Source organism: Ranitomeya variabilis, chromosome 4 (assembly GCF_051348905.1).
Source record: "Ranitomeya variabilis isolate aRanVar5 chromosome 4, aRanVar5.hap1, whole genome shotgun sequence".
NCBI classification, from domain to species: Eukaryota; Metazoa; Chordata; class Amphibia; order Anura; family Dendrobatidae; genus Ranitomeya; species Ranitomeya variabilis.
The window spans coordinates 710,478,529-710,502,511 of record NC_135235.1 but is presented as its reverse complement, the minus strand read 5'-3'; the positions used below and the strand labels follow the sequence as shown (position 1 = coordinate 710,502,511).

Genomic DNA, 23,983 nt, shown 5'->3' with positions numbered 1-23,983 from the left:
GGAATGAGGCATGATACCCGCTATTATTGCCCACAATGCCCATCATTGCCAGCCTTATGCCTCCATGGCGGATTTAAAATCTTCCACACAGAACCACGTTTTTTAACTGTTTTGACAGTCAAGCATTTGGTTTATTTAGTGACACATTTGAGTAGAGCCGACCTAATTTCTGGGGGTAGGTGGGGGGATGTCTCCAGAGACACAAGCTGGGGACAATATATTGGGCACTACAATGACATTTTTGCAATTTTTGCTCTAAAACTTCCACTATGTGTTTCTGGAAATCATCCATGTAGTGGAAATGGTCACTATATCCATAGATGAATTCCCAGAGGTGTGTCATTTCCAAAATGGGGGCCCGCCAGGGAAATTCTGTTGCTCTGGCACTAAGCGGCTCTCCAAAGTGCCATAACAGCAGAATCCCCCTGAAGTTACCTCATTTTGGAACGGACACCCCTCTGGGAATTGGAAATGACACCCCTCTGCGAATTCATCTATGGGTGTAGTGACCATTTACCTATCTACCTATTTTCCAATGTAAATTCTGGGGTTAAAACAACATTTCAGTGGTAAACGTAATTATTTTCCTTCACTGTCCAATGGTATAATTTTCTACGGAACAGCTGTGGTGTCAGTATGCTCACTGCACTACTAGAAGAATTCATTCAGGTAAGTTTTTTGTAAAATGTAGTCACTTTTGGGGGCTTATGCTGTGCTGGTACCTCAAGGGCTCTGACAGCTTGACATGTCACCCACAAACAATTGCAGCAAAATCTGCTCTCCAATAAGGCGCTCCTTCCCTTCCGAGCTCTGCCATGTGCCCAAACAGTAGCATTCCCCCACATATGGGGTGTCAGCATACTCAGGACAAATTGCACAACAACCTTTGGGGTCCAATTTCTCCTGTTAGCTATTGGAAAAAAATTGAGGGCGAAAAGATCATTTCTTGTGGAAAAAATATGATTATTTATTTTCACAGCTGTACGTAATTTACTTCTGTGAAGCATTTGAGGGTTCAAAGTGCCCACCAGACATCTAGATAAGTTCCTTGAAACGGGGTCTAGTTTTCAAAATGGGGTCACTTGTTGGGGGGTTTCCACTCTTTAGACACGTCGGGGGCTCTGACAATGTGACATGTCACCCACAAACAATTCCAGCAAAATCTGCTCTCCAATATGGCGCTCCTTCCCTTCCAAGCTCTGCCATGCGCCAAAACAGTAGATTTCCCCCACATATGGGGTATCGGCATGCTCAGGAGAAATTGCTAAACAAAATATTGTACAAAAAAAATTAGGTCTAAAGGAAAATTTTTGTGAAAGAAAAGTAAATGAAATTTTTTCCTTCCACATTCCATTCATTCCTGTGAAGAACGTGAAGGGTTAATAAACTTCTTGAATGAGGTTATGAGCACCCTGAGAGGTGCAGTTTTAGAATGGTGTCACTTTTGGGTATTTTCTGTCATATTGACCCCCAAACTCACTTCAAATGTGATGTGGTCCCTAAAAAAGCCAGATTACTTACCGGTAATGCTCTTTTAATGAGTCCACGACAGCACCCCACATGAGAGAGAGGGATCCGCCCCATAGGAACAGGAAACCTACAGAATAAAAGGAGGCGGTCCCCTCTCCTCCTCAGTTTAGTTTACAGAGTACAAAAAGGGAACCGCAAAAGCTTTAGTATTAATTCTTATTCAGCAACATAAATATCTTAAACTCTATACAACCATTATTTGTGAACTTAAAAGGAAGAGCTGTGAATAACTTAGGGAGGGTAGTAAATGGGTGCTGTCGTGGACTCATTAAAAGAGCATTACCGGTAAGTAATCCGGCTTTTTACCCTTCGCCACGACAGCACCCCACATGAGAGATTTTCAGAGAGTCATTCTTTGGGTGGGATTACTGTACTAAGAACAGCTCTACCAAAGGTGAGATTAGAAGATGTAGATAGATCGAGTCTATAATGGTTGTAAAAGGTAGAAGGTGTAGACCAAGTTGCGGCCTTACATATTAGATGGATCGGAACATCTGCTTGTTCCGCCCAGGAGGAAGCCATGGCTCGTGTTGAGTGTGCTTTTATACCCACTGGAGGAATCTCGCCTTTTGACGTATAGGCCAAGCAGATAGCATCTCTGATCCATCGAGATATGGTAGCTCTCGTGACCCCATGTCCTTTCTTGTGGCCCTGAAAGGAGATAAACAGAGCCCTACTCTCCCTCCATGTCTGACACCTTTCTATATAAGTCGTCAGGAAGGCTCTTCTGACATCTAAGGTGTGGAACTTTTATTGTTCTGGAGTTACAGGTGAATCAAAAAAGGAAGGGAGAAATATCTCTTGTGACCTGTGGTAGGTGGACGCTACCTTAGGGAGGTATGAGGGGTCTGGTTTTAGGACTATCCGATCATGGAATATCAGTAAGAAGGGTGGGTCTACTGATAGGGCCTGGATGTGGCTAACCCGTCTAGCTGAGGTTAAGGCTACCAATAGGGCTACTTTATATGTCAGGACATTTAAAGGTATGGAATATAGTGGCTCAAATGGGGAGCTGGTTAAGGCCTCTAGTAATAGATTTAAATCCCACGGAGGTAGACGGGGAATATGGACCGGTTTACTACATTCACAAGATTTTATGAATCTGGAGATCCACCTATTAGCTGCTATATTGCATCCATATAGGGCTCCTAAGGCCGAGACCTGAACTCTCAAGGTATTTACAGATAATCCTAATTCTCGGCCTTTTTGCATGAACTCTAGAATAGGTGTGATCGGAACTTGCTTAGTGAACGGTACTGTGTAAAAATCCAAAAATGTATTCCATACCCTACTATATATTAGGGTGGTAGATCTTTTTCTGCTCAATAAGAGGGTGTTTACCAGTTCTACTGAGAACCCTCTTGAACTTAATAGTTGCCTCTCAAATTCCACACCGTCAAGTGAAGACCTTTCACTTGCGGGTGGAAAAAGGGGCCTTGGGACAGCAGCTCCTTGTCTGATGGGAGAATCCATGGGTCGCATAGGCACATGGTCTGGAGACAAGAGAACCATGGTCTTTTCGGCCAGAACGGTGCAATGAGGATCACTCTTGCTTGTTCCATCCTGATTTTTCTGATCACTAGTGGAATCAGAGACATCGGAGGAAAGGCGTATGCCAGTTTGAACCTCCAAGGATGGTGGAGAGAGTCCAACTTATCTGGGTGATCCGTGACGTTCAGGGAAGTGAACCTTTTTACTTGCCGGTTGTCTCTTTTGGCAAATAGGTCTATTTGTGGTATCCCCCATGATTCTGTTATCATTCTGAATATGGATTTGTTTAAGGTCCATTCCCCTTGACGTAGCTCGTTTCGGCTGAGGTAGTCTGCCCTGATGTTCTCTACACCTTTGATGTGCAGGGCTGTTAGGGATGTTAGATGAGTCTCTGCCAGCTGGAAGATGTCTGCAGCTATGGTCATTAGACTTCCTGACCTTGTACCACCCTGACGGTTCACATATGCCACTGTGGTGGAATTGTCCGAGTAAATTCTTACATTTGCTCCTTGAATCTGCGGAAGAAAATTATTTAAGGCATATTCTACTGCTTTTAACTCCTTCCAATTGGAGGAACACGTCAATTCTGCCTGGTCCCAAGTATCTTGGGCCAGACTATCTTCCATATGTGCACCCCACCCAATAGGGCTGGCGTCGGTGGTAATTATTTTAGAAGGGTCTATTATCCATGGTACACCCCTTGAAAGGTGTTCCATGTCTAGCCACCAGGATAGAGATTCTAAGACATCTCTGGAAAGAGTTATTTTACTTTCCAGATGTCCATCTTTCCCCTGAGCTGACAACACTTCATACTGTAATAGACGAGTATGAATTTATGCCCACGGTACAGCTGGGATACATGATGATAAAGATCCCAGTAAAGACATGGCCTTTCTAAGTGTCATGTAGGGGTTGTTCATTGCCTCTGATACCCTTGATTGTATAGTCAGTCTTTTTGAGTGAGGAAGGAAGCATCTCTGACTTACGGAGTCTAGCTGGATTCCTAGAAATATTTGAACGGTCTCTGGATTCAGCCGGGATTTTTCGAAGTTGACGATCCAACCCAACTCCTGTAGGGACGAGATCGTATTAGATAAACGAGTTTTACACTGAAGTATAGAGTTCCCTACTACTAGAAAATCATCTAGGTAGGGTATTATCAAGGTGTCCCGTTGGCGTAGATGAGCCATCACTTCTAATATCACCTTAGTGAAGATGCGGGGAGCCATAGAAAGCCCAAATGGCATTGCTACATACTGAAAGTGACGAACCTGTCCTTCCAGAATGACTGCTACTCTTAGGTACTGCTGATGTTCGGCATGTATGGGAAGATGATAATAGGCATCTTTTAACCCCTTCATGACCCAGCCTATTTTGGCCTTAATGACCTTGCCATTTTTTGCAATTCTGACCAGTGTCCCTTTATGAGGTAATAACTCAGGAACGCTTCAACGGATCCTTGCGGTTCTGAGATTGTTTTTTCGTGACATATTGGGCTTCATGTTAGTGGTAAATTTAGGTCGATAATTTCTGAGTTTATTTGTGAAAAAAATGGAAATTTGGCGAAAATTTTGAAAATTTTGCAATTTTCACATTTTGAATTTTTATTCTGTTAAACCAGAGAGTTATGTGACACAAAATAGTTAATAAATAAAATTTCCCACATGTCTACTAGTGTTGAGCATTCCGATACCGCAAGTATCGGGTATCGGCCGATACTTGCGGTATCGGAATTCCGATACCGGGATTCCGATACTTGCCGCGTATCGGATACCGGAATCGGAAGTTCCCAGATTCAAAATTCCGAAATTCAGCCAATGAGAATGATTCCAAGTGTGGGCACATCCTGTTTAGCATGGAGGGCATGAAACTACTGGCAAGGCTGTGATTGGCTGCTGAAATGATGTCATGATGCAGTTTAAAAGTCGCTGGCGCCATTTTCCGATCACTCTGCTGTGAATTCAGTTAGTGACAGGACGCTGTTTGCTGACTGAGGGACAGTTTAGAGATAGCGATTTGCTTCTTTGTGCTTTCCAAAGGCTAATTTAGCAACCGCTGTGTTCACCTACTATTCACCTTGCTTTTGCCTTGTAGCGCTGTTTTCACAGCGATCTGCAAGGTCTGTGTGTGTGTGTGTGTGTGTGAGTGCAGCCCACTCTCTAGTCTGAGTGCAGCCACATAGGCCATCCATAGCTGGTTGTATTCAGTTCAGGGAGGGTGGTTCATTGCCTCATACTGTTCTTTTTTTTTTTTTTTTTTTCAAGTAGTGTAGTCTGCTGCTAATTTATTCAAAAAAATCCTATTAGTGTCTTTCCACCCGTCTCCAGCTAATTTGTGGAAAAACACTACATAGGATAAAGTAGAGGAGGGTTTTTGGGCCTTGCAGCGCCGTTTACGGCTGTCTGCACGGTCTCCGTGTGACTGCAGCTCGCCCTGTAGTCTGTGAGCAGCCGTAGCCTGGTTGTCTCCAGCTCAGGGTTGTTCACTGCGTCATACCGCCAAATCAATTTTAATTTTTTTTCAAGTAGTGTAGTCTGCTGCTAATTAATTTAAAAAAATCCTATTAGTGTCTTTCCACCCGTCTCCAGCTAATTTGTGGAAAAACACTACATAGGATAAAGTAGAGGAGGGTTTTTGGGCCTTGCAGCGCCGTTTACGGCTGTCTGCACGGTCTCCGTGTGACTGCAGCTCGCCCTGTAGTCTGTGAGCAGCCGTAGCCTGGTTGTCTCCAGCTCAGGGTTGTTCACTGCGTCATACCGCCAAATCAATTTTAATTTTTTTTCAAGTAGTGTAGTCTGCTGCTAATTAATTTAAAAAAATCCTATTAGTGTCTTTCCACCCGTCTCCAGCTAATTTGTGGAAAAACACTACATAGGATAAAGTAGAGGAGGGTTTTTGGGCCTTGCAGCGCCGTTTACGGCTGTCTGCACGGTCTCCGTGTGACTGCAGCTCGCCCTGTAGTCTGTGAGCAGCCGTAGCCTGGTTGTCTCCAGCTCAGGGTTGTTCACTGCGTCATACCGCCAAATCAATTTTAATTTTTTTTCAAGTAGTGTAGTCTGCTGCTAATTAATTTAAAAAAATCCTATTAGTGTCTTTCCACCCGTCTCCAGCTAATTTGTGGAAAAACACTACATAGGATAAAGTAGAGGAGGGTTTTTGGGCCTTGCAGCGCCGTTTACGGCTGTCTGCACGGTCTCCGTGTGACTGCAGCTCGCCCTGTAGTCTGTGAGCAGCCGTAGCCTGGTTGTCTCCAGCTCAGGGTTGTTCACTGCGTCATACCGCCAAATCAATTTTAATTTTTTTTCAAGTAGTGTAGTCTGCTGCTAATTAATTTAAAAAAATCCTATTAGTGTCTTTCCACCCGTCTCCAGCTAATTTGTGGAAAAACACTACATAGGATAAAGTAGAGGAGGGTTTTTGGGCCTTGCAGCGCCGTTTACGGCTGTCTGCACGGTCTCTGTGTGACTGCAGCTCTATCTGTTGTCAGTTCAGCCCCCAAAAAAGAAATAAATAATAAAGTTCACCAAACACACCAGTGACACCACTTTACATTTCTGTAGGCCACATTAGCTCATATTAAAGTCTAGTCTACACTTTAGAAAATTAGTGTTTCTTATACCTGTTAGGAGGAGTTGCTCAGGAATAAGCACACAAATCCGTTAGTACTTTTCTGCTTATCTTTATCAGTCAACCAAGATGAAGAAGGCAGTGAGTAAGGCACGTGGGCGTGGGCGTGGGCGCGGAGCAGGGAGGGGACGTGGGGATTCTGTGCCTGCTGCGGGCACCGGTGACTCATCAGCACCCACTTTCACCAGGCAACAGTCGTTCATGCGCAGCTTTGTGTCAGAGCGTCGTACACCGCTGCTGCGTCAAGACCAAATTGAAGCTGTTGTCGGATGGATGGCAGCTAATGCATCAACTTCCATTAGTGCCACATCCTCTCAGACACAGAGCACTGGAGAGCAGCCATCTGTCTCTTCACCACCTGCCAAATTGCCCAGGCAGACAGAGAGCCCAGGACAGGAGCCGTCTCTACTTCTGTTCTCTGAATCTCTTGGCTTGGAAACAGGGGGCCAGCCAAGCAGCATTGGAGAAATGGAAGAAGAGGCAGGGTGCAGTGATGCCCAACAGCTTTTTCTGTCTTCCTCTGAAGAGGCGGGTGGGCCAGTGGCTCCGGTCACCACATCGCAGGCCGCATCAGCTGATGATGACACTCAGGTGCCACTTACTGGTGCGTGCTCTGCTGCTGAGACTACCCAGGAGGAGCAGTTGGGGGCAGAGGGTAGTGTAGATGATGAGGTCCTCGACCCATCTTGGCGTGAGGGACAGGAAGGTGGTGGGAGCAGCTCTGAGGAAGAGATTCCCCGTACGGCCCAAAGAGGGAGAGGGAGGGGGAAGACCGCGGATCCTGCAGCCTCCGCTTTGGCACCCGTTAGGAGCATGTCTCTTCCAAAAGCCAAAAAGGGCGCTCCCAAGACTTGCAGTGCCTGGTCCTTTTTTGACACAGTTGCAGATGACATTTGCTATGTCAGATGCAACGTGTGTCATCAAAAAGTCAAAAGAGGTCGAAATGTCAGCAACCTCAATACCTCCAACATGTGGAAACATGTGCGCAACAGGCACCCGGCGGAGTTAGAAAAACACACTGAAGAGGTAGGCCAACCAACAGCGGCAGCTACCACCTCTTCAGCTCGTGTTGCCTCTTCCTCTAGCTCACACGCAGCTGGTTCGGCTTCCTCCCAGGATCGCCGTGGAAGAACCTCTGGCCCTGTTGTCCAGAGACCCGCTGTAATTCCACCCGCAGCACCACTTTCCCAGTCATCCACACACTCCCAGCCCAGTCTACAGCCATCGGTAGTACAGGCATGGGAGAAAAGGCGGCCTTTCTCGTCAAACCACCCACGAGCACAGGCTCTGACTGCAGGCATTGCCAAACTGCTGTCACTGGAAATGCTGTCATTCAGGCTGGTGGAGACTGACAGCTTCCGTGACTTGATGTCATTGGCAGTCCCACAGTACAATGTGCCCAGCCGCTTTTACTTCAGCATGCAAGCCGTCCCTGCCCTGCACAAGCATGTGGAGGGACACATAAAACACGCGCTTCTGAACGCCGTCAGTAGCAAGGTCCACCTCACCACCGATGCGTGGACCAGTCAACATGGACAGGGGCGATACCTTTCCCTCACTGCCCATTGGGTTAATGTCGTTGAGCCAGGTACAGACCGTGCGAGTGGCGCAGGACGTGTCCTGCCCACTCCAAGGATTGCAGGAATCCATTCTGTACGCATTGACTCCTCCTCTTACACCAGTTCCTCAGAATCATCGCTGCAGGAGCCGTCACAGTCCACCTCCACATGGACCCGTGATGAACGTGTACCTGTTACGACCGACATGAGCACAGCCGTGGCCAAACGTCAACAGGCCGTGTTGAAATTAATTTTTTTGGGGAATCGTAGCCACACAGCGCAGGAGCTCTGGAATGCCATCAAGCAGGAGAGCGATGTGTGGTTTGTGCCAGCGAATCTCCAGCCAGGCATGGTAGTGTGTGATAATGGCCGAAATCTGGTGGCAGCTCTGGGCCTCGGCAACCTCACTCACATCCCATGTCTGGCACATGTGCTCAATTTGGTCGTGCAGAGCTTTTTGAGGGACTATCCGGATCTTGATGCACTGCTGCACAAGGTCCGCCTAGAGTGTGCTCACTTGCGGCGTTCCAGCACGGCAAAAGCGCGCATTGCGGCTCTGCAGCGCCGACACCGCCTGCCGGAACATCGCATCATATGTGACCTACCTACCAGGTGGAATTCCACGTTACATATGTTGGAGCGGTTGTGTGAGCAGCAGCAAGCTGTAATGGAGTACCAGCTGCTTCAGGCGCAAAAAAGTCGCAGTCAGCGCCGTACAGACTTCACAACCACAGAGTGGGCCACTATGAATGACGTCTGCCAGGTTTTGCGTCCCTTTGATTATTCCACGCGGATGGCGAGTGCAGATGATGCACTAGTCAGCATGACTGTCCCCCTTATCTGCCTGCTTGAAAAATCACTGCAAGCGCTAAGGGATGATGTTGTGGAAGAGGTGGAGGATGAGGATTCACCATTTCCATCATCTTCTGGACAGTCAGCGCCACGTGGTTCCTCACAAACGCGTAGGCAGGGGACAGTTTGTGAGGAGGATGAGGAGGAGTCAATGGAGGAGGAAGACGTCCGTCCAGAGGAGGGAGTTACCGAATTGTCCAGTACTCAGTGTGTACAGCGAGGGTGGGGTGATGACGAGCAGGCAGAGATCACGCCTCCAGCAGGGGACAGCGTTTCTTGGGCAGTTGGCAGTCTGCAGCACATGGTGGATTACATGCTGCAGTGCCTGAGAAACGACCGCCGCATCGCCCACATTCTCAACATGTCTGATTATTGGGTGTTCACCCTCCTCGATCCTCGCTACCGGGACAACGTAGAAAGCCTCATCACACCGTTGAACCGGGAGCGAAAAATGCGGGAGTACCAAGACACACTGGTCAATTCCATCATCTTCTCCATTCCAACTGAGAGAAGTGCTGCTAGTGCATTACAAAGCAGCTCAGTGCGTCCAGGCAGTGGAGGAGGCTCTGCACAAAGAGGGAGCAGAAGCAGTGCCTCTGCCCAAGGCAAGACCAGTATGGCCCAACTGTGGCACAGTTTTCTGTGCCCCCCACAAAAGTCTACACCATCACAGACGGCTCCAGTCAGCAGGAGGCAACGGTTCCGTCAGATGGTGACAGACTACATGTCTTGCCCTCTTGCTGTACTCCCAGACGGCTCTTCCCCTTTCAAGTTTTGGGTCTCAAAGCTGGATACATGGCCAGAGCTAAGCCAGTATGCATTGGAGGTGCTGTCTTGCCCTGCGGCCAGTGTATTATCGGAACGTGTCTTTAGTGCTGCAGGTGGTGTACTAACTGACCGTCGCATGCGACTATCCTCCGATAACGTTGACCGGCTTACTTTCCTGAAAATGAACAAGGCCTGGATCTCGCAGGAATTTGCCACTCCTCCTCCTGATTAAATAATTAGGTCACTGTATACGTTATCCAGGTCTCCTGTTGTGTTCATCTTTCTACCACCTGAACTTAAATTCCTGTGCTCCAACACCGCCAGTTGAGGCTCAGAAGTGCCGTCTGCACAGTCAAAACATACGACCCAGTGTTATTGGGTTTCAGTAACGTCAGCTGATCCCCAGCTGTGTAGCCGGCAATGTGTCATGCGACCGCCACGCTGACACAACAACTGAAATGTAAGGGAATCTGTCCCCCCCCCCCCCAAGGCGTTTGTTACTGAAAGAGCCACCTTGTGCAGCAGTAATGCTGCACAAGGAAAAGGTAGCTATTTTTGTTTAGCTCCTTGCACACGCAGAACTTAACACTTATAAAATGTGTCCACTGATACCGTAAAACCGTCCCGGAGGTGGGACTTTCCTTCGTAATGTGACGCAGCACAGCCGTCATTCCTACCCCCACGGCGCCGCGCACCGGCTCCTCAGCGTTGTTTTATTCCGTCCCGGAGCCTGCGCTGTTATGTTATCCCGTGGCCAGGCACACTTAGCGCTGCCCGTCTTCTGGCATCATTTGGTGTCAGGATGGCTGCGCCTGTGCGGCCGCGCTGGCAGAGAGCCCGCCTCGCAGTGTCTTCTGATTTAATCCCACTGGGGGCCTGGGATCCATGGACATGCGCAGTGCATATCTGAACCTCCACCTCTCACTCATTTCCCTATGGCTTCTTCAGACTGTTCGGTGTCAGCTGGTCCCTAATAGCATGCCACGGCCGTGACACCGCACAGTCTTAAGAAGCCGTAGGGAGGGGAGTGAGAGGCGAGGATATGCACTGCGCATGTCCATGGATCCCAGGCCCCCAGTGGGATTAAATCAGAAGACACTGCGAGGCGGGCTCTCTGCCAGCGCGGCCGCACAGGCGCAGCCATCCTGACACCAAATGATGCCAGAAGACGGGCAGCGCTAAGTGTGCCTGGCCACGGGATAACATAACAGCGCAGGCTCCGGGACGGAATAAACCAACGCTGAGGAGCCGGTGCGCGGCGCCGGGGGGGTAGGAATGACGGCTGTGCTGCGTCACATTACGAAGGAAAGTCCCACCTCCGGGACGGTTTTACGGTTGCAGGGGACACATTTCATAAGTGTTTAGTTCTGTGTTTGCAAGGAGCATGATGAAAAGAGCCACCTTTTCCTTTTGCATCTTTTGTGCTGCACAAGCTGGCTCTTTCAGCTACAAACGCCTTGGGGGGGGGTTAAAGGTTCCCTTTCGACTTTCTCAGGCTTCGGCCTACATTGTGTTCCTCTGCTTTTCCACCTGTCCCTGGGCTCCAACACCGCCAGTTGCCGTCCAGAAGTGCTGTACGCACAGTCAACAGTCCCTCCTCTGTTATTGGGGTTCAGTAACGTCAGCTGTTCCCCTGCTGTGTGTGTGGCAATCCCTCCTACCTCCTCCAACCTCCTCCAACCTCCTCCTCCTCCACCTGTCCCTGGGCTCCAACACCGCCAGTTGCCGTCCAGAAGTGCTGTACGCACAGTCAACAGTCCCTCCTCTGTTATTGGGGTTCAGTAACGTCAGCTGTTCCCCAGCTGTGTGTGTGGCAATCCCTCCTACCTCCTCCTACCTCCTCCTCCACCTGTCCCTGGGCTCCAACACCGCCAGTTGCCATCCAGAAGTGCTGTACGCACAGTCAACAGTCCCTCCTCTGTTATTGGGGTTCAGTAACGTCAGCTGTTCCCCAGCTGTGTGTGTGGCAATCCCTCCTACCTCCTCCTACCTCCTCCTCCACCTGTCCCTGGGCTCCAACACCGCCAGTTGCCGTCCAGAAGTGCTGTACGCACAGTCAACAGTCCCTCCTCTGTTATTGGGGTTCAGTAACGTCAGCTGTTCCCCTGCTGTGTGTGTGGCAATCCCTCCTACCTCCTCCAACCTCCTCCTCCTCCACCTGTCCCTGGGCTCCAACACCGCCAGTTGCCGTCCAGAAGTGCTGTACGCACAGTCAACAGTCCCTCCTCTGTTATTGGGGTTCAGTAACGTCAGCTGTTCCCCTGCTGTGTGTGTGGCAATCCCTCCTACCTCCTCCAACCTCCTCCTCCTCCACCTGTCCCTGGGCTCCAACACCGCCAGTTGCCGTCCAGAAGTGCTGTACGCACAGTCAACAGTCCCTCCTCTGTTATTGGGGTTCAGTAACGTCAGCTGTTCCCCTGCTGTGTGTGTGGCAATCCCTCCTACCTCCTCCAACCTCCTCCAACCTCCTCCTCCTCCACCTGTCCCTGGGCTCCAACACCGCCAGTTGCCGTCCAGAAGTGCTGTACGCACAGTCAACAGTCCCTCCTCTGTTATTGGGGTTCAGTAACGTCAGCTGTTCCCCTGCTGTGTGTGTGGCAATCCCTCCTACCTCCTCCAACCTCCTCCAACCTCCTCCTCCTCCACCTGTCCCTGGGCTCCAACACCGCCAGTTGCCGTCCAGAAGTGCTGTACGCACAGTCAACAGTCCCTCCTCTGTTATTGGGGTTCAGTAACGTCAGCTGTTCCCCTGCTGTGTGTGTGGCAATCCCTCCTACCTCCTCCAACCTCCTCCTCCTCCACCTGTCCCTGGGCTCCAACACCGCCAGTTGCCGTCCAGAAGTGCTGTACGCACAGTCAACAGTCCCTCCTCTGTTATTGGGGTTCAGTAACGTCAGCTGTTCCCCTGCTGTGTGTGTGGCAATCCCTCCTACCTCCTCCAACCTCCTCCAACCTCCTCCTCCTCCACCTGTCCCTGGGCTCCAACACCGCCAGTTGCCGTCCAGAAGTGCTGTACGCACAGTCAACAGTCCCTCCTCTGTTATTGGGGTTCAGTAACGTCAGCTGTTCCCCTGCTGTGTGTGTGGCAATCCCTCCTACCTCCTCCTACCTCCTCCTCCACCTGTCCCTGGGCTCCAACACCGCCAGTTGCCGTCCAGAAGTGCTGTACGCACAGTCAACAGTCCCTCCTCTGTTATTGGGGTTCAGTAACGTCAGCTGTTCCCCTGCTGTGTGTGTGGCAATCCCTCCTACCTCCTCCTACCTCCTCCTCCACCTGTCCCTGGGCTCCAACACCGCCAGTTGCCGTCCAGAAGTGCTGTACGCACAGTCAACAGTCCCTCCTCTGTTATTGGGGTTCAGTAACGTCAGCTGTTCCCCTGCTGTGTGTGTGGCAATCCCTCCTCCAACCTCCTCCAACCTCCTCCTCCTCCACCTGTCCCTGGGCTCCAACACCGCCAGTTGCCGTCCAGAAGTGCTGTACGCACAGTCAACAGTCCCTCCTCTGTTATTGGGGTTCAGTAACGTCAGCTGTTCCCCAGCTGTGTGTGTGGCAATCCCTCCTACCTCCTCCTACCTCCTCCTCCACCTGTCCCTGGGCTCCAACACCGCCAGTTGCCGTCCAGAAGTGCTGTACGCACAGTCAACAGTCCCTCCTCTGTTATTGGGGTTCAGTAACGTCAGCTGTTCCCCTGCTGTGTGTGTGGCAATCCCTCCTCCAACCTCCTCCTCCTCCACCTGTCCCTGGGCTCCAACACCGCCAGTTGCCGTCCAGAAGTGCTGTACGCACAGTCAACAGTCCCTCCTCTGTTATTGGGGTTCAGTAACGTCAGCTGTTCCCCTGCTGTGTGTGTGGCAATCCCTCCTACCTCCTCCTACCTCCTCCTCCACCTGTCCCTGGGCTCCAACACCGCCAGTTGCCGTCCAGAAGTGCTGTACGCACAGTCAACAGTCCCTCCTCTGTTATTGGGGTTCAGTAACGTCAGCTGTTCCCCTGCTGTGTGTGTGGCAATCCCTCCTACCTCCTCCAACCTCCTCCAACCTCCTCCTCCTCCACCTGTCCCTGGGCTCCAACACCGCCAGTTGCCGTCCAGAAGTGCTGTACGCACAGTCAACAGTCCCTCCTCTGTTATTGGGGTTCAGTAACGTCAGCTGTTCCCCAGCTGTGTGTGTGGCAATCCCTCCTACCTCCTCCAACCTCCTCCAACCTCCTCCTCCTCCACCTGTCCCTGGGCTCCAACACCGCCAGTTGCCGTCCAGAAGTGCTGTACGCACAGTCAACAGTCCCTCCTCTGTTATTGGGGTTCAGTAACGTCAGCTGTTCCCCAGCTGTGTGTGTGGCAATCCCTCCTACCTCCTCCTACCTCCTCCTCCACCTGTCCCTGGGCTCCAACACCGCCAGTTGCCGTCCAGAAGTGCTGTACGCACAGTCAACAGTCCCTCCTCTGTTATTGGGGTTCAGTAACGTCAGCTGTTCCCCAGCTGTGTGTGTGGCAATCCCTCCTACCTCCTCCTACCTCCTCCTCCACCTGTCCCTGGGCTCCAACACCGCCAGTTGCCGTCCAGAAGTGCTGTACGCACAGTCAACAGTCCCTCCTCTGTTATTGGGGTTCAGTAACGTCAGCTGTTCCCCTGCTGTGTGTGTGGCAATCCCTCCTACCTCCTCCAACCTCCTCCTCCTCCACCTGCCCCTGGGCTCCAACACCGCCAGTTGCCGTCCAGAAGTGCTGTACGCACAGAGCCAAACACCTCGCCAATGTGTTAGTGGGGTTCAGCACCGCCAGCTGTTCCCCTGCTGTGTATACGGCAACGTGTACTGCGACCGCCACGCAGGCACAACAAGTTAAATTTAAGGGAACCTGTCCCCCCCCCCCCCAGGCGTTTGTTACTGAAGGAGCCACCTTGTGCAGCAGTAATGATGCAAAGGGAAAAAGTGCCTCTTTTCGTGGTGCTCCTTGCAGATGCTGAACCTAACACTTATGAAATGTGTCCCCTCACAGCGTTCAACCGTCCGGTAGGTGGAACTTTCCTTTGTCATGTGACGCAGCACAGCCGTCATTTTTACCCCCTTGTCGCCGTGCGCCGCCTCCTCAGCGTTGTTTGAATCTGTCCCGGAGCCTGCGCTGTTAGGTTACCCCTTGGCCATGCACACATTTTGCGCTGCCCGTCTTCTGACATCATTTGCTGTCAGGCTGGCTGCGCCTGTGCGGGTGCGCTGTCCGAGATTCAGCCTCGCGGTGTCGTCTAATGTAATCCCACCGCGGGCCTGGGATCCGTGTCCATGCGCAGTGCATATCCTCGCCTCTCACTCCCCTCCCTACGGCTTCTTCAGACTGTTCGGTGTCAGCTGATCCCTAATAGCATGCCACGGCCGTGACACCGCACAGTCTTAAGAAGCCGTTGGGAGGGGTGTGAGAGGCGAGGATATGCACTGCGCATGGACACGGATCCCAGGCCCGCGGTGGGATTACATTAGACGACACCGCGAGGCTGAATCTCGGACAGCGCACCCGCACAGGCGCAGCCAGCCTGACAGCAAATGATGTCAGAAGACGGGCAGCGCAAAATGTGTGCATGGCCAAGGGGTAACCTAACAGCGCAGGCTCCGGGACAGATTCAAACAACGCTGAGGAGGCGGCGCACGGCGACAAGGGGGTAAAAATGACGGCTGTGCTGCGTCACATGACAAAGGAAAGTTCCACCTACCGGACGGTTGAACGCTGTGAGGGGACACATTTCATAAGTGTTAGGTTCAGCATCTGCAAGGACCATAATTAAAAGAGCTAAGTTTACCTTTTCCAGCATTAGTGCTGTACACGATGGCTCTTCCAGCTACAAACGCCTGGGGGGGGGGGTTAAAGGTTTCCTTTCAACTTGCTCCAGTGCAGGCTTCGGCCTACACTCTGCTCCCCCTGCAGAGCCCGGGCTCCAACACCGCCAGTTGGGGCCCGGTACTGCTAGCTGCACAGAGAAAAACACCTCGCCAATGTGTCAGTGGGGTTCAGCACCGCCAGCTGTTCCCCTGCTGTGCAGCCGGCAACGTGTCCTGCAACTGCCACGCAGGCACAACAGACCCAAAAGCTGCCGCCAGTGCAGGCTTCGGCCTACACTCTGCTCCATCTCCTCCTCCTGCTGACCCCGGGCTCCAACACCGCCAGTTGGGGCCCGGTACTGCTAGCTGCACAGAGAAAAACACCAGCCAATGTGTCAGTGGGGTTCAGCACCGCCAGCTGTTCCCCTGCTGTGCAGCCGGCATCGTGTCCTGCAAAAGCCACGCAGACACAAGAACTGAAATTGAAGGGAACCTGTCCCCCCTCCCCCAGGCGTTTGTACGTTTTTAAGGCCACCTTGTACAGCGGTAATGCTGCATGTGTGCAAGGTGGCTCATAAACGTATTCTCCTCGCACATGTGGAACGGAAAACACGTCTAAAATGTGTCCTCTGTGTGACCATTTAACCGTCCCGGTGGTGTGACTTTCCTTTGTAATGACACGCTGCAACCCCCTTGGTAGCGCTGCCCGTCTTCTGGCATCATTGTTTGGCTGCCTGCGCCTCTGCGGCCGCCCTGACCCACACAACGCCCCTCGGTGTCTTATTTCTTGGGACTGCGAGGGTGTGTTTGATGGGCATGAGCAGTGCATCAGTTCGCCTGTCCCTCATCTCCTTCCGCCTTCTTCAGACTGTGCGGCTTCATGGCCGTGGCATGCGATAAGGGATCAGCTGACGCCACATAGTCTGAAGCAGGTGTAAGAACCCAAGCGAGAGGCGAACATATGTACTGTGCCAGGCCATGAATCCCAGCCCCGCAGTGTTTTAACTATGTCAATACACTGCGGGGCTGTGATTCATGGGCATCGCGAACCGCACCAGCCAACATTAAATGAGGTCAGAAGATGGGCAGCGCTAACAGCGCTAGGCCAGGGGATAACACGACAGCGCAGACTCCTGTACAGCAAATAACAACGCTCAGGAGGCTGCACCCAGCACCAAGGTGGGATTCTTGACATCTGTGCTGCGTCTCATTACAAAGGGAACTCGCGCCTCCAACACAGTTTGACTGTATAAAGGGCTAAATGTTATACGTGTTCCATTCAGCGTGTGCAAGGAGCCAAATTAAAAGAGCAACCTTTGACTTGTGCACCACTACTGCTGCATAAGCTGTGGCTCTTCTACTTTGTAACCCCTGAGGGGGGGTTAAAGGTTACCTTTGAAATTGGTTCGATTAGGCTTCGGCCTACACTCTGCTCCCCCTGCAGAGCCCTGGGCTCCAACACCGCCAGTTGGGGCCCGGTACTGCTAGCTGCACAGAGAAAAACACCAGCCAATGTGTCAGTGGGGTTCAGCACCGCCAGCTGTTCCCCTGCTGTGCAGCCGGCAACGTGTCCTGCAACAGCCACGCAGGCACAACAGACCCAAAGCTGCCGCCAGTGCAGGCTTCGGCCTACACTCTGCTCCATCTCCTCCTCCTGCTGACCCCGGGCTCCAACACCGCCAGTTGGGGCCCGGTACTGCTAGCTGCACAGAGAAAAACACCAGCCAATGTGTCAGTGGGGTTCAGCACCGCCAGCTGTTCCCCTGCTGTGCAGCCGGCATCGTGTCCTGCAAAAGCCACGCAGACACAAGAACTGAAATTGAAGGGAACCTGTCCCCCCTCCCCCAGGCGTTTGTACGTTTTTAAGGCCACCTTGTACAGCGGTAATGCTGCATGTGTGCAAGGTGGCTCATAAACGTATTCTCCTCGCACATGTGGAACGGAAAACACGTCTAAAATGTGTCCTCTGTGTGACCATTTAACCGTCCCGGTGGTGTGACTTTCCTTTGTAATGACACGCTGCAACCCCCTTGGTAGCGCTGCCCGTCTTCTGGCATCATTGTTTGGCTGCCTGCGCCTCTGCGGCCGCCCTGACCCACACAACGCCCCTCGGTGTCTTATTTCTTGGGACTGCGAGGGTGTGTTTGATGGGCATGAGCAGTGCATCAGTTCGCCTGTCCCTCATCTCCTTCCGCCTTCTTCAGACTGTGCGGCTTCATGGCCGTGGCATGCGATAAGGGATCAGCTGACGCCACATAGTCTGAAGCAGGTGTAAGAACCCAAGCGAGAGGCGAACATATGTACTGCGCCAGGCCATGAATCCCAGCCCCGCAGTGTTTTAACTATGTCAATACACTGCGGGGCTGTGATTCATGGGCATCGCGAACCGCACCAGCCAACATTAAATGAGGTCAGAAGATGGGCAGCGCTAACAGCGCTAGGCCAGGGGATAACACGACAGCGCAGACTCCTGTACAGCAAATAACAACGCTCAGGAGGCTGCACCCAGCACCAAGGTGGGATTCTTGACATCTGTGCTGCGTCTCATTACAAAGGGAACTCGCGCCTCCAACACAGTTTGACTGTATAAAGGGCTAAATGTTATACGTGTTCCATTCAGCGTGTGCAAGGAGCCAAATTAAAAGAGCAACCTTTGACTTGTGCACCACTACTGCTGCATAAGCTGTGGCTCTTCTACTTTGTAACCCCTGAGGGGGGGTTAAAGGTTACCTTTGAAATTGGTTCGATTAGGCTTCGGCCTACACTCTGCTCCCCCTGCAGAGCCCTGGGCTCCAACACCGCCAGTTGGGGCCCGGTACTGCTAGCTGCACAGAGAAAAACACCAGCCAATGTGTCAGTGGGGTTCAGCACCGCCAGCTGTTCCCCTGCTGTGCAGCCGGCAACGTGTCCTGCAACAGCCACGCAGGCACAACAGACCCAAAGCTGCCGCCAGTGCAGGCTTCGGCCTACACTCTGCTCCATCTCCTCCTCCTGCTGACCCCGGGCTCCAACACCGCCAGTTGGGGCCCGGTACTGCTAGCTGCACAGAGAAAAACACCAGCCAATGTGTCAGTGGGGTTCAGCACCGCCAGCTGTTCCCCTGCTGTGCAGCCGGCATCGTGTCCTGCAAAAGCCACGCAGACACTTGCTCTTGTACCTTCTGCTCCCCATCCTGGTTCCAGTACCGTCAGCTGGTTCCGGGCAGAGCCTTTGGCTTAGGTGCCTCCCTCTGGGTATCCGAGTTCCACCAACGTCAGGTGGTCCTTGGTAGTGCTTTCAGGCACGGGTACCTCCTGCTTAGTAACCGGGTTCCAGTAACGTCAGCTGGTCCTCGGTAGTTCCATTGGCTCTTGGACCTTCGGCTACCCATCCGGGTTCCAGCACCGTCAGCTGGTTCTCGGCAGTGTCTTTTGCTCTTGTACCTTCTGCTCCCCATCCTGGTTCCAGTACCGTCAGCTGGTTCCGGGCAGAGCCTTTGGCTTAGGTGCCTCCCTCTGGGTATCCGAGTTCCACCAACGTCAGGTGGTCCTTGGTAGTGCTTTCAGGCACGGGTACCTCCTGCTTAGTAACTGGGTTCCAGTAACGTCAGCTGGTCCTCGGTAGTTCCATTGGCTCTTGGACCTTCGGGTAGCCATCCGAGTTCCAGTTCCATCAGCTGGTTCTCGGCATTTTCTCAGCCTTCTTGTACCTTCTGCTACATTTCCAAGTTCAAGAGACTAAACACGATGACCCGGAAGACCACCCCTAAGATGACGACGACACCAGAGACGACAACCACCGTGATGACGACGACCCTGGAGACGATGACCCCGAAGACCACCCCGATGACGACGACCCCGGAGACGACGACCCTGAAGACCACCCCGATGACGACGACCCCGGAGACGACGACCCTGGAGACGACGACGACCTGGAAGACCGAGAAGCAGAAGAACAAGAGGCTGCAGAACAAAGAACAGAAGAACATTAAGCATAACACTAAATATCAGAGCAAAAAATATTATCTAAATTATAAGCAGAAGAAGACTAAGCAGTGTATGGGGGTGAGTCCGTTCCTCCTCGTGGTGCCCCTGGATAAAGCCTGATGCTGCAGGCCAAACTGAACGCGGACAAATGTAACTCTTTTGTGACAGGCAGAACGGAAGGTGTAATCTTCAAAGTTTTATAGATAACAACTACGGGAATGCCTGTCACAAATAAGAATATGATGAAGAAGTAGAATATGATGAAGATAATAGTAAAATAAAAAGAATATGAACAATGTAACCAAAAAAATAATAGGTAGAAGATGAAGAAGAAGATGAATAAGGTGAAGAAGTTGATGTCAAAGAAGCTGATGATGAGGATAATGAAGAAGAAAGTGTGGGAGAAGTAAAAAAGAAGGTGAAGGGCGTGGAAGTAGTGAAACATCAATATCTGACAAAATAAAAAAAAAAATTAACATAGTCAAAATCTTTCTACCGCCGAACGTCATAAAAACCCCCCAAAATCCTGCTATTCTATTACATTGGGCTAAACCTCTGTGCCTTTAATGTCTCCGCCACGTCCCCCAATACATCCTACATTATTCTTAGTTGTTTTCCTTCATGTAGAATGAACCTACAAGTTTATAAAGGGTTTATTTTAATTCCGATATTTTCGTCCCATTGACTTGCATTGGGATCGGGTATCGGTATCGGATTGGATCCGATATTTTGACGGTATCGGCCGATACTTTCCGATACCGATACTTTCCGATATCGGAAAGTATCGCTCAACACTAATGTCTACTTTACATCAGCACAATTTTGGAAAGACATTTTTTTTTTGCTAGGAAGTTATAAGGGTTAAAATTTGACCAGTGATTTCTCATTTTTACAACAAAATTTACAAAACCATTTTTTTTAGGGACCACCTCACATTTGAAGTCAGTTTGAGGGTTCTATATGGCTGAAAATACCCAAAAGTGACACCATTCTAAAAACTGCACCCCTCAAGGTGCTCAAAACCACATTCAAGAAGTTTATTAACCCTTCAGGTGTTTCACAGCAGCAGAAGCAACAAGGAGGGGAAAAATTAACATTTAACTTTTTAGTCACAAAAATGATCTTTTCGCAACAATTTTTTTATTTTCCCAAGGGTAAAAGGAGAAACTGGACCACGAATGTTGTTGTCCAATTTGTCCTGAGTATGCTGATACCTCATATGTGGGGGTAAACCACTGTTTGGGCGCACGGCAGGGCTCGGAAGGGAAGGAGCGCCATTTGACTTTTTGAATGAAAAATTGGCTCCAATCTTTAGCGGACACCATGTCGCGTTTGGAGAGCCCCCGTGTGCCTAAACATTGGAGCTCCCCCACAAGTGACCCCATTTTGGAATCTAGACCCCCCAAGGAACTTATCTAGAAGCATAGTGAGCACTTCAAACCCCCAGGTGCTTCACAAATTAATCTGTAAAAATGAAAAAGTACTTTTTTTTCACACAAATTTTCTTTTAGCCTCAATTTTTTCATTTTCACATGGGCAACAGAATAAAATGGATCCTAAAATTTGTTGGGCAATTTCTCCTGAGTACGCCAATACCTCATATGTCGGGGTAAACTACTGTTTGGGCACATGGTAAGGCTCGGAAGGGAAGGAGCGCCATTTGACTTTTTGAATGAAAAATTATCTCCATCGTTAGCGGACACCATGTCAGGTTTGGAGAGCCCCTGTGTGCCTAAACATTGGAGCTCCCCCACAAGTGACCCCATTTTGGAAACTAGACCCCCCAAGGAACTTATCTAGATGCATAGTGAGCACTTTAAACCCTCAGGTGCTTCACAAATTGATCCGTAAAAATGAAAAAGTACTTTTTCACACAAAATTTCTTTTAGCCTCAATTTTTTCATTTTCACATGGGCAACAGGATAAAATGGATCCTAAAATTTGTTGGGCAATTTCTCCTGAGTACGCCGATACCTCATATGTGGGGGTAAACCACTGTTTGGGTGCACGGCAAGGCTTGGAAGGGAAGGCGCGCCATTTGACTTTTTGAATGGAAAATTAGCTCCAATCGTTAGTGGACACCATGTTGCGTTCGGAGAGCCCCTGTGTGCCTAAACATTGGAGCTCCCCTACAAGTGACCCCATTTTGGAAACTAGACCCCCCAAGGAACTAATCTAGATGTATAGTGAGCACTTAAAACCCCCAGGTGCTTCACAGAAGTTTATAACGCAGAGCCATGAAAATAAAAAAATATTTTTCTTTCCTCAAAAATGATTTTTAGCCCGGAGTTTTTTATTTTCCCAAGGATAATAGGAGGAATTGGACCCCAAATGTTGTTGTCCAGTTTGTCCTGAGTACGATGATACCCCATATGTGGGGGTAAACCACTGTTTGGGCGCACGGCAGGGCTCGGAAGGGAAGGCACGCCATTTGGCTTTTTGAATGGAAAATTAGCTTCAATCATTAGCGGACACCATGTCGCGTTTGGAGAGCCCCTGTGTGCCTAAACATTGGAGCTCCCGCACAAGTGACCCCATTTCGGAAACTAGACCTCCCAAGGAACTAATCTAGATGTGTGGTGAGCACTTTGAACCCTCAAGTGCTTCACAGAAGTTTATAACGCAGAGCCATGAAAATAAAAAATTATTTTTCTTTCCTCAAAAATGATTTTTTAACCCACAATTTTTTTATTTTCCCAAGGGTAACAGGAGAAATTGGACCCCAAAAGTTGTTGTGCAGTTTCTCCTGAGTACGCTGATACCCCATATGTGGGGGTAAACCACTGTTTTGGCACACGTCGGGGAGCGGAAGGGAAGTAGTGACGTTTTGAAATGCAGACTTTAATGGAATGCTCTGCGGGCATCACGTTGCGTTTGCAGAGCCCCTGATGTGCCTAAACAGTAGGAACTCCCCACAATTGACCCCACTTTGGAAACTAGACCCCCAAGGGAACTTATCTAGATGTGTGGTGAGCACTTTGAACCCCCAAGTGCTTCACAGAAGTTTATAACGCAGAGCCGTGAAATTAAAAAATGTGTTTTCTTTCCTCAAAAATATTTTTTTAGCCCAGAATTTTTTAATTTTCCCAAGGGTAACAGGAAAAATTTGACCCTAAAATTTGTTGTCCAGTTTCTCCTGAGTACGCTGATACCCCATATGTGGGGGTAAACCACTGTTTGGGCACATGGCGGGGCTCGGAAGGGAAGTAGTGACGATTTGGAATGCAGACTTTGATGGAATGGTCTGCGGGAATCATGTTACGTTTGCAGAGCCCCTGATGTGCCTAAACAGTAGAAACCCCCCACAAGTGACCCCATTTTGGAAACTAGACCCCCCAAGGAACTTATCTAGATGTGTGGTGAGCACGTTCAACCCCCAAGTGCTTCACAGAAGTTTACAACGCAGAGCCGTGAAAATAAAAAATAATTTTTCTTTCCTCAAAAAAGATGTTTTAGCAAGCAATTGTTTATTTTCACAAGGGTAACAGGAGAAATTGGACCCCAATATTTGTTGCCCAGTTTGTTGTGAGTACGCTGATACCTCATATGTGGGGGTAAACCACTGTTTGGGCGCACGTCAGGGCTCGGAAGGGAAGTAGTGACATTTGAAATGCAGACTTTGATGGAATGGTCTGCGGGCGTCACGTTGCATTTGCAGAGCCCCTGATGTGCCTAAACAGTAGAAACACCCCACAAGTGACCCCATTTTGGAAACTAGACCCCAAAAGGATCTTATCTAGATGTGTGGTGAGCACTTTCAACCCCAAAGTGTTTCACATAAGTTTATAATGTAGAGCCGTGAAAATAAAAAATAATTGTTCTTTCCTCAAAATTATGTTTTAGCAAGTAATTTTTTATTTTTGCAAGGGTAACAGGAGAAATTGGACCCCAATAGTTGTTGCCCAGTTTGTCCTGAGTACGCTGGTATCCCATATGTGGGGGTAAACCACTGTTTGGGCGCACGTCGGGGCTTGGAAGGGAGGGCGCACCATTTGACTTTTTGAACGCAAGATTGGCTGGAATCAATGGTGGCGCCATGTTGCGTTTGGAGACCCCTGATGTGCCTAAACAGTGGAAACCCCTCAATTCTAACTTCAACACTAACCCCAACACACCCCTAACCCTAATCCCAACTGTAGCCATAACCCTAATCACAACCCTAACCCCAACACACCCCTAACCACAACCCTAACCCCAACACACCCGTAACCCTAAATCCAACCCTAATCCTAACCCTAATCCCAACCCTACCCACAACTGTAACCCCAACACAACCCTAACCCTATCCTTAACCCTAACCACAAGCCTAATCTTAACCCTATTTCCAACCCTAGCCCTAATTCCAACCCTAAGGGTACCGTCTCACATAACGATTTACCAAC

At 50.2% G+C, this 23,983-nt stretch overlaps 3 protein-coding genes across 5 annotated transcripts in view; all 3 read right to left on the bottom strand.

The window, feature by feature from the left end:
* Positions 1 to 2,234, bottom strand: part of LOC143766498 (uncharacterized) — an 831,863-nt gene extending 829,629 nt beyond the window's left edge. Inside the window, exon 1 of the mRNA XM_077254230.1 lies at positions 1,522 to 2,234. The gene's annotated coding sequence lies outside the window, so the exon portion shown is untranslated. The remainder of the gene's footprint in view (positions 1 to 1,521) is intronic.
* LOC143766500 (uncharacterized) overlaps positions 1 to 23,983 on the bottom strand; it is a 250,253-nt gene that overhangs the window by 6,810 nt on the left and 219,460 nt on the right. The window lies entirely within an intron of this gene.
* On the bottom strand, positions 2,327 to 4,364 carry LOC143769315 (uncharacterized). The gene is made up of 2 exons (XM_077257812.1): positions 4,008 to 4,364; positions 2,327 to 3,536 (listed from the first exon to the last, which is right to left on the bottom strand). Exons 1-2 carry the CDS (start codon positions 4,266 to 4,268, stop codon positions 2,898 to 2,900), a joined length of 900 nt encoding a protein of 299 aa, XP_077113927.1. The 5' UTR covers positions 4,269 to 4,364; the 3' UTR covers positions 2,327 to 2,897.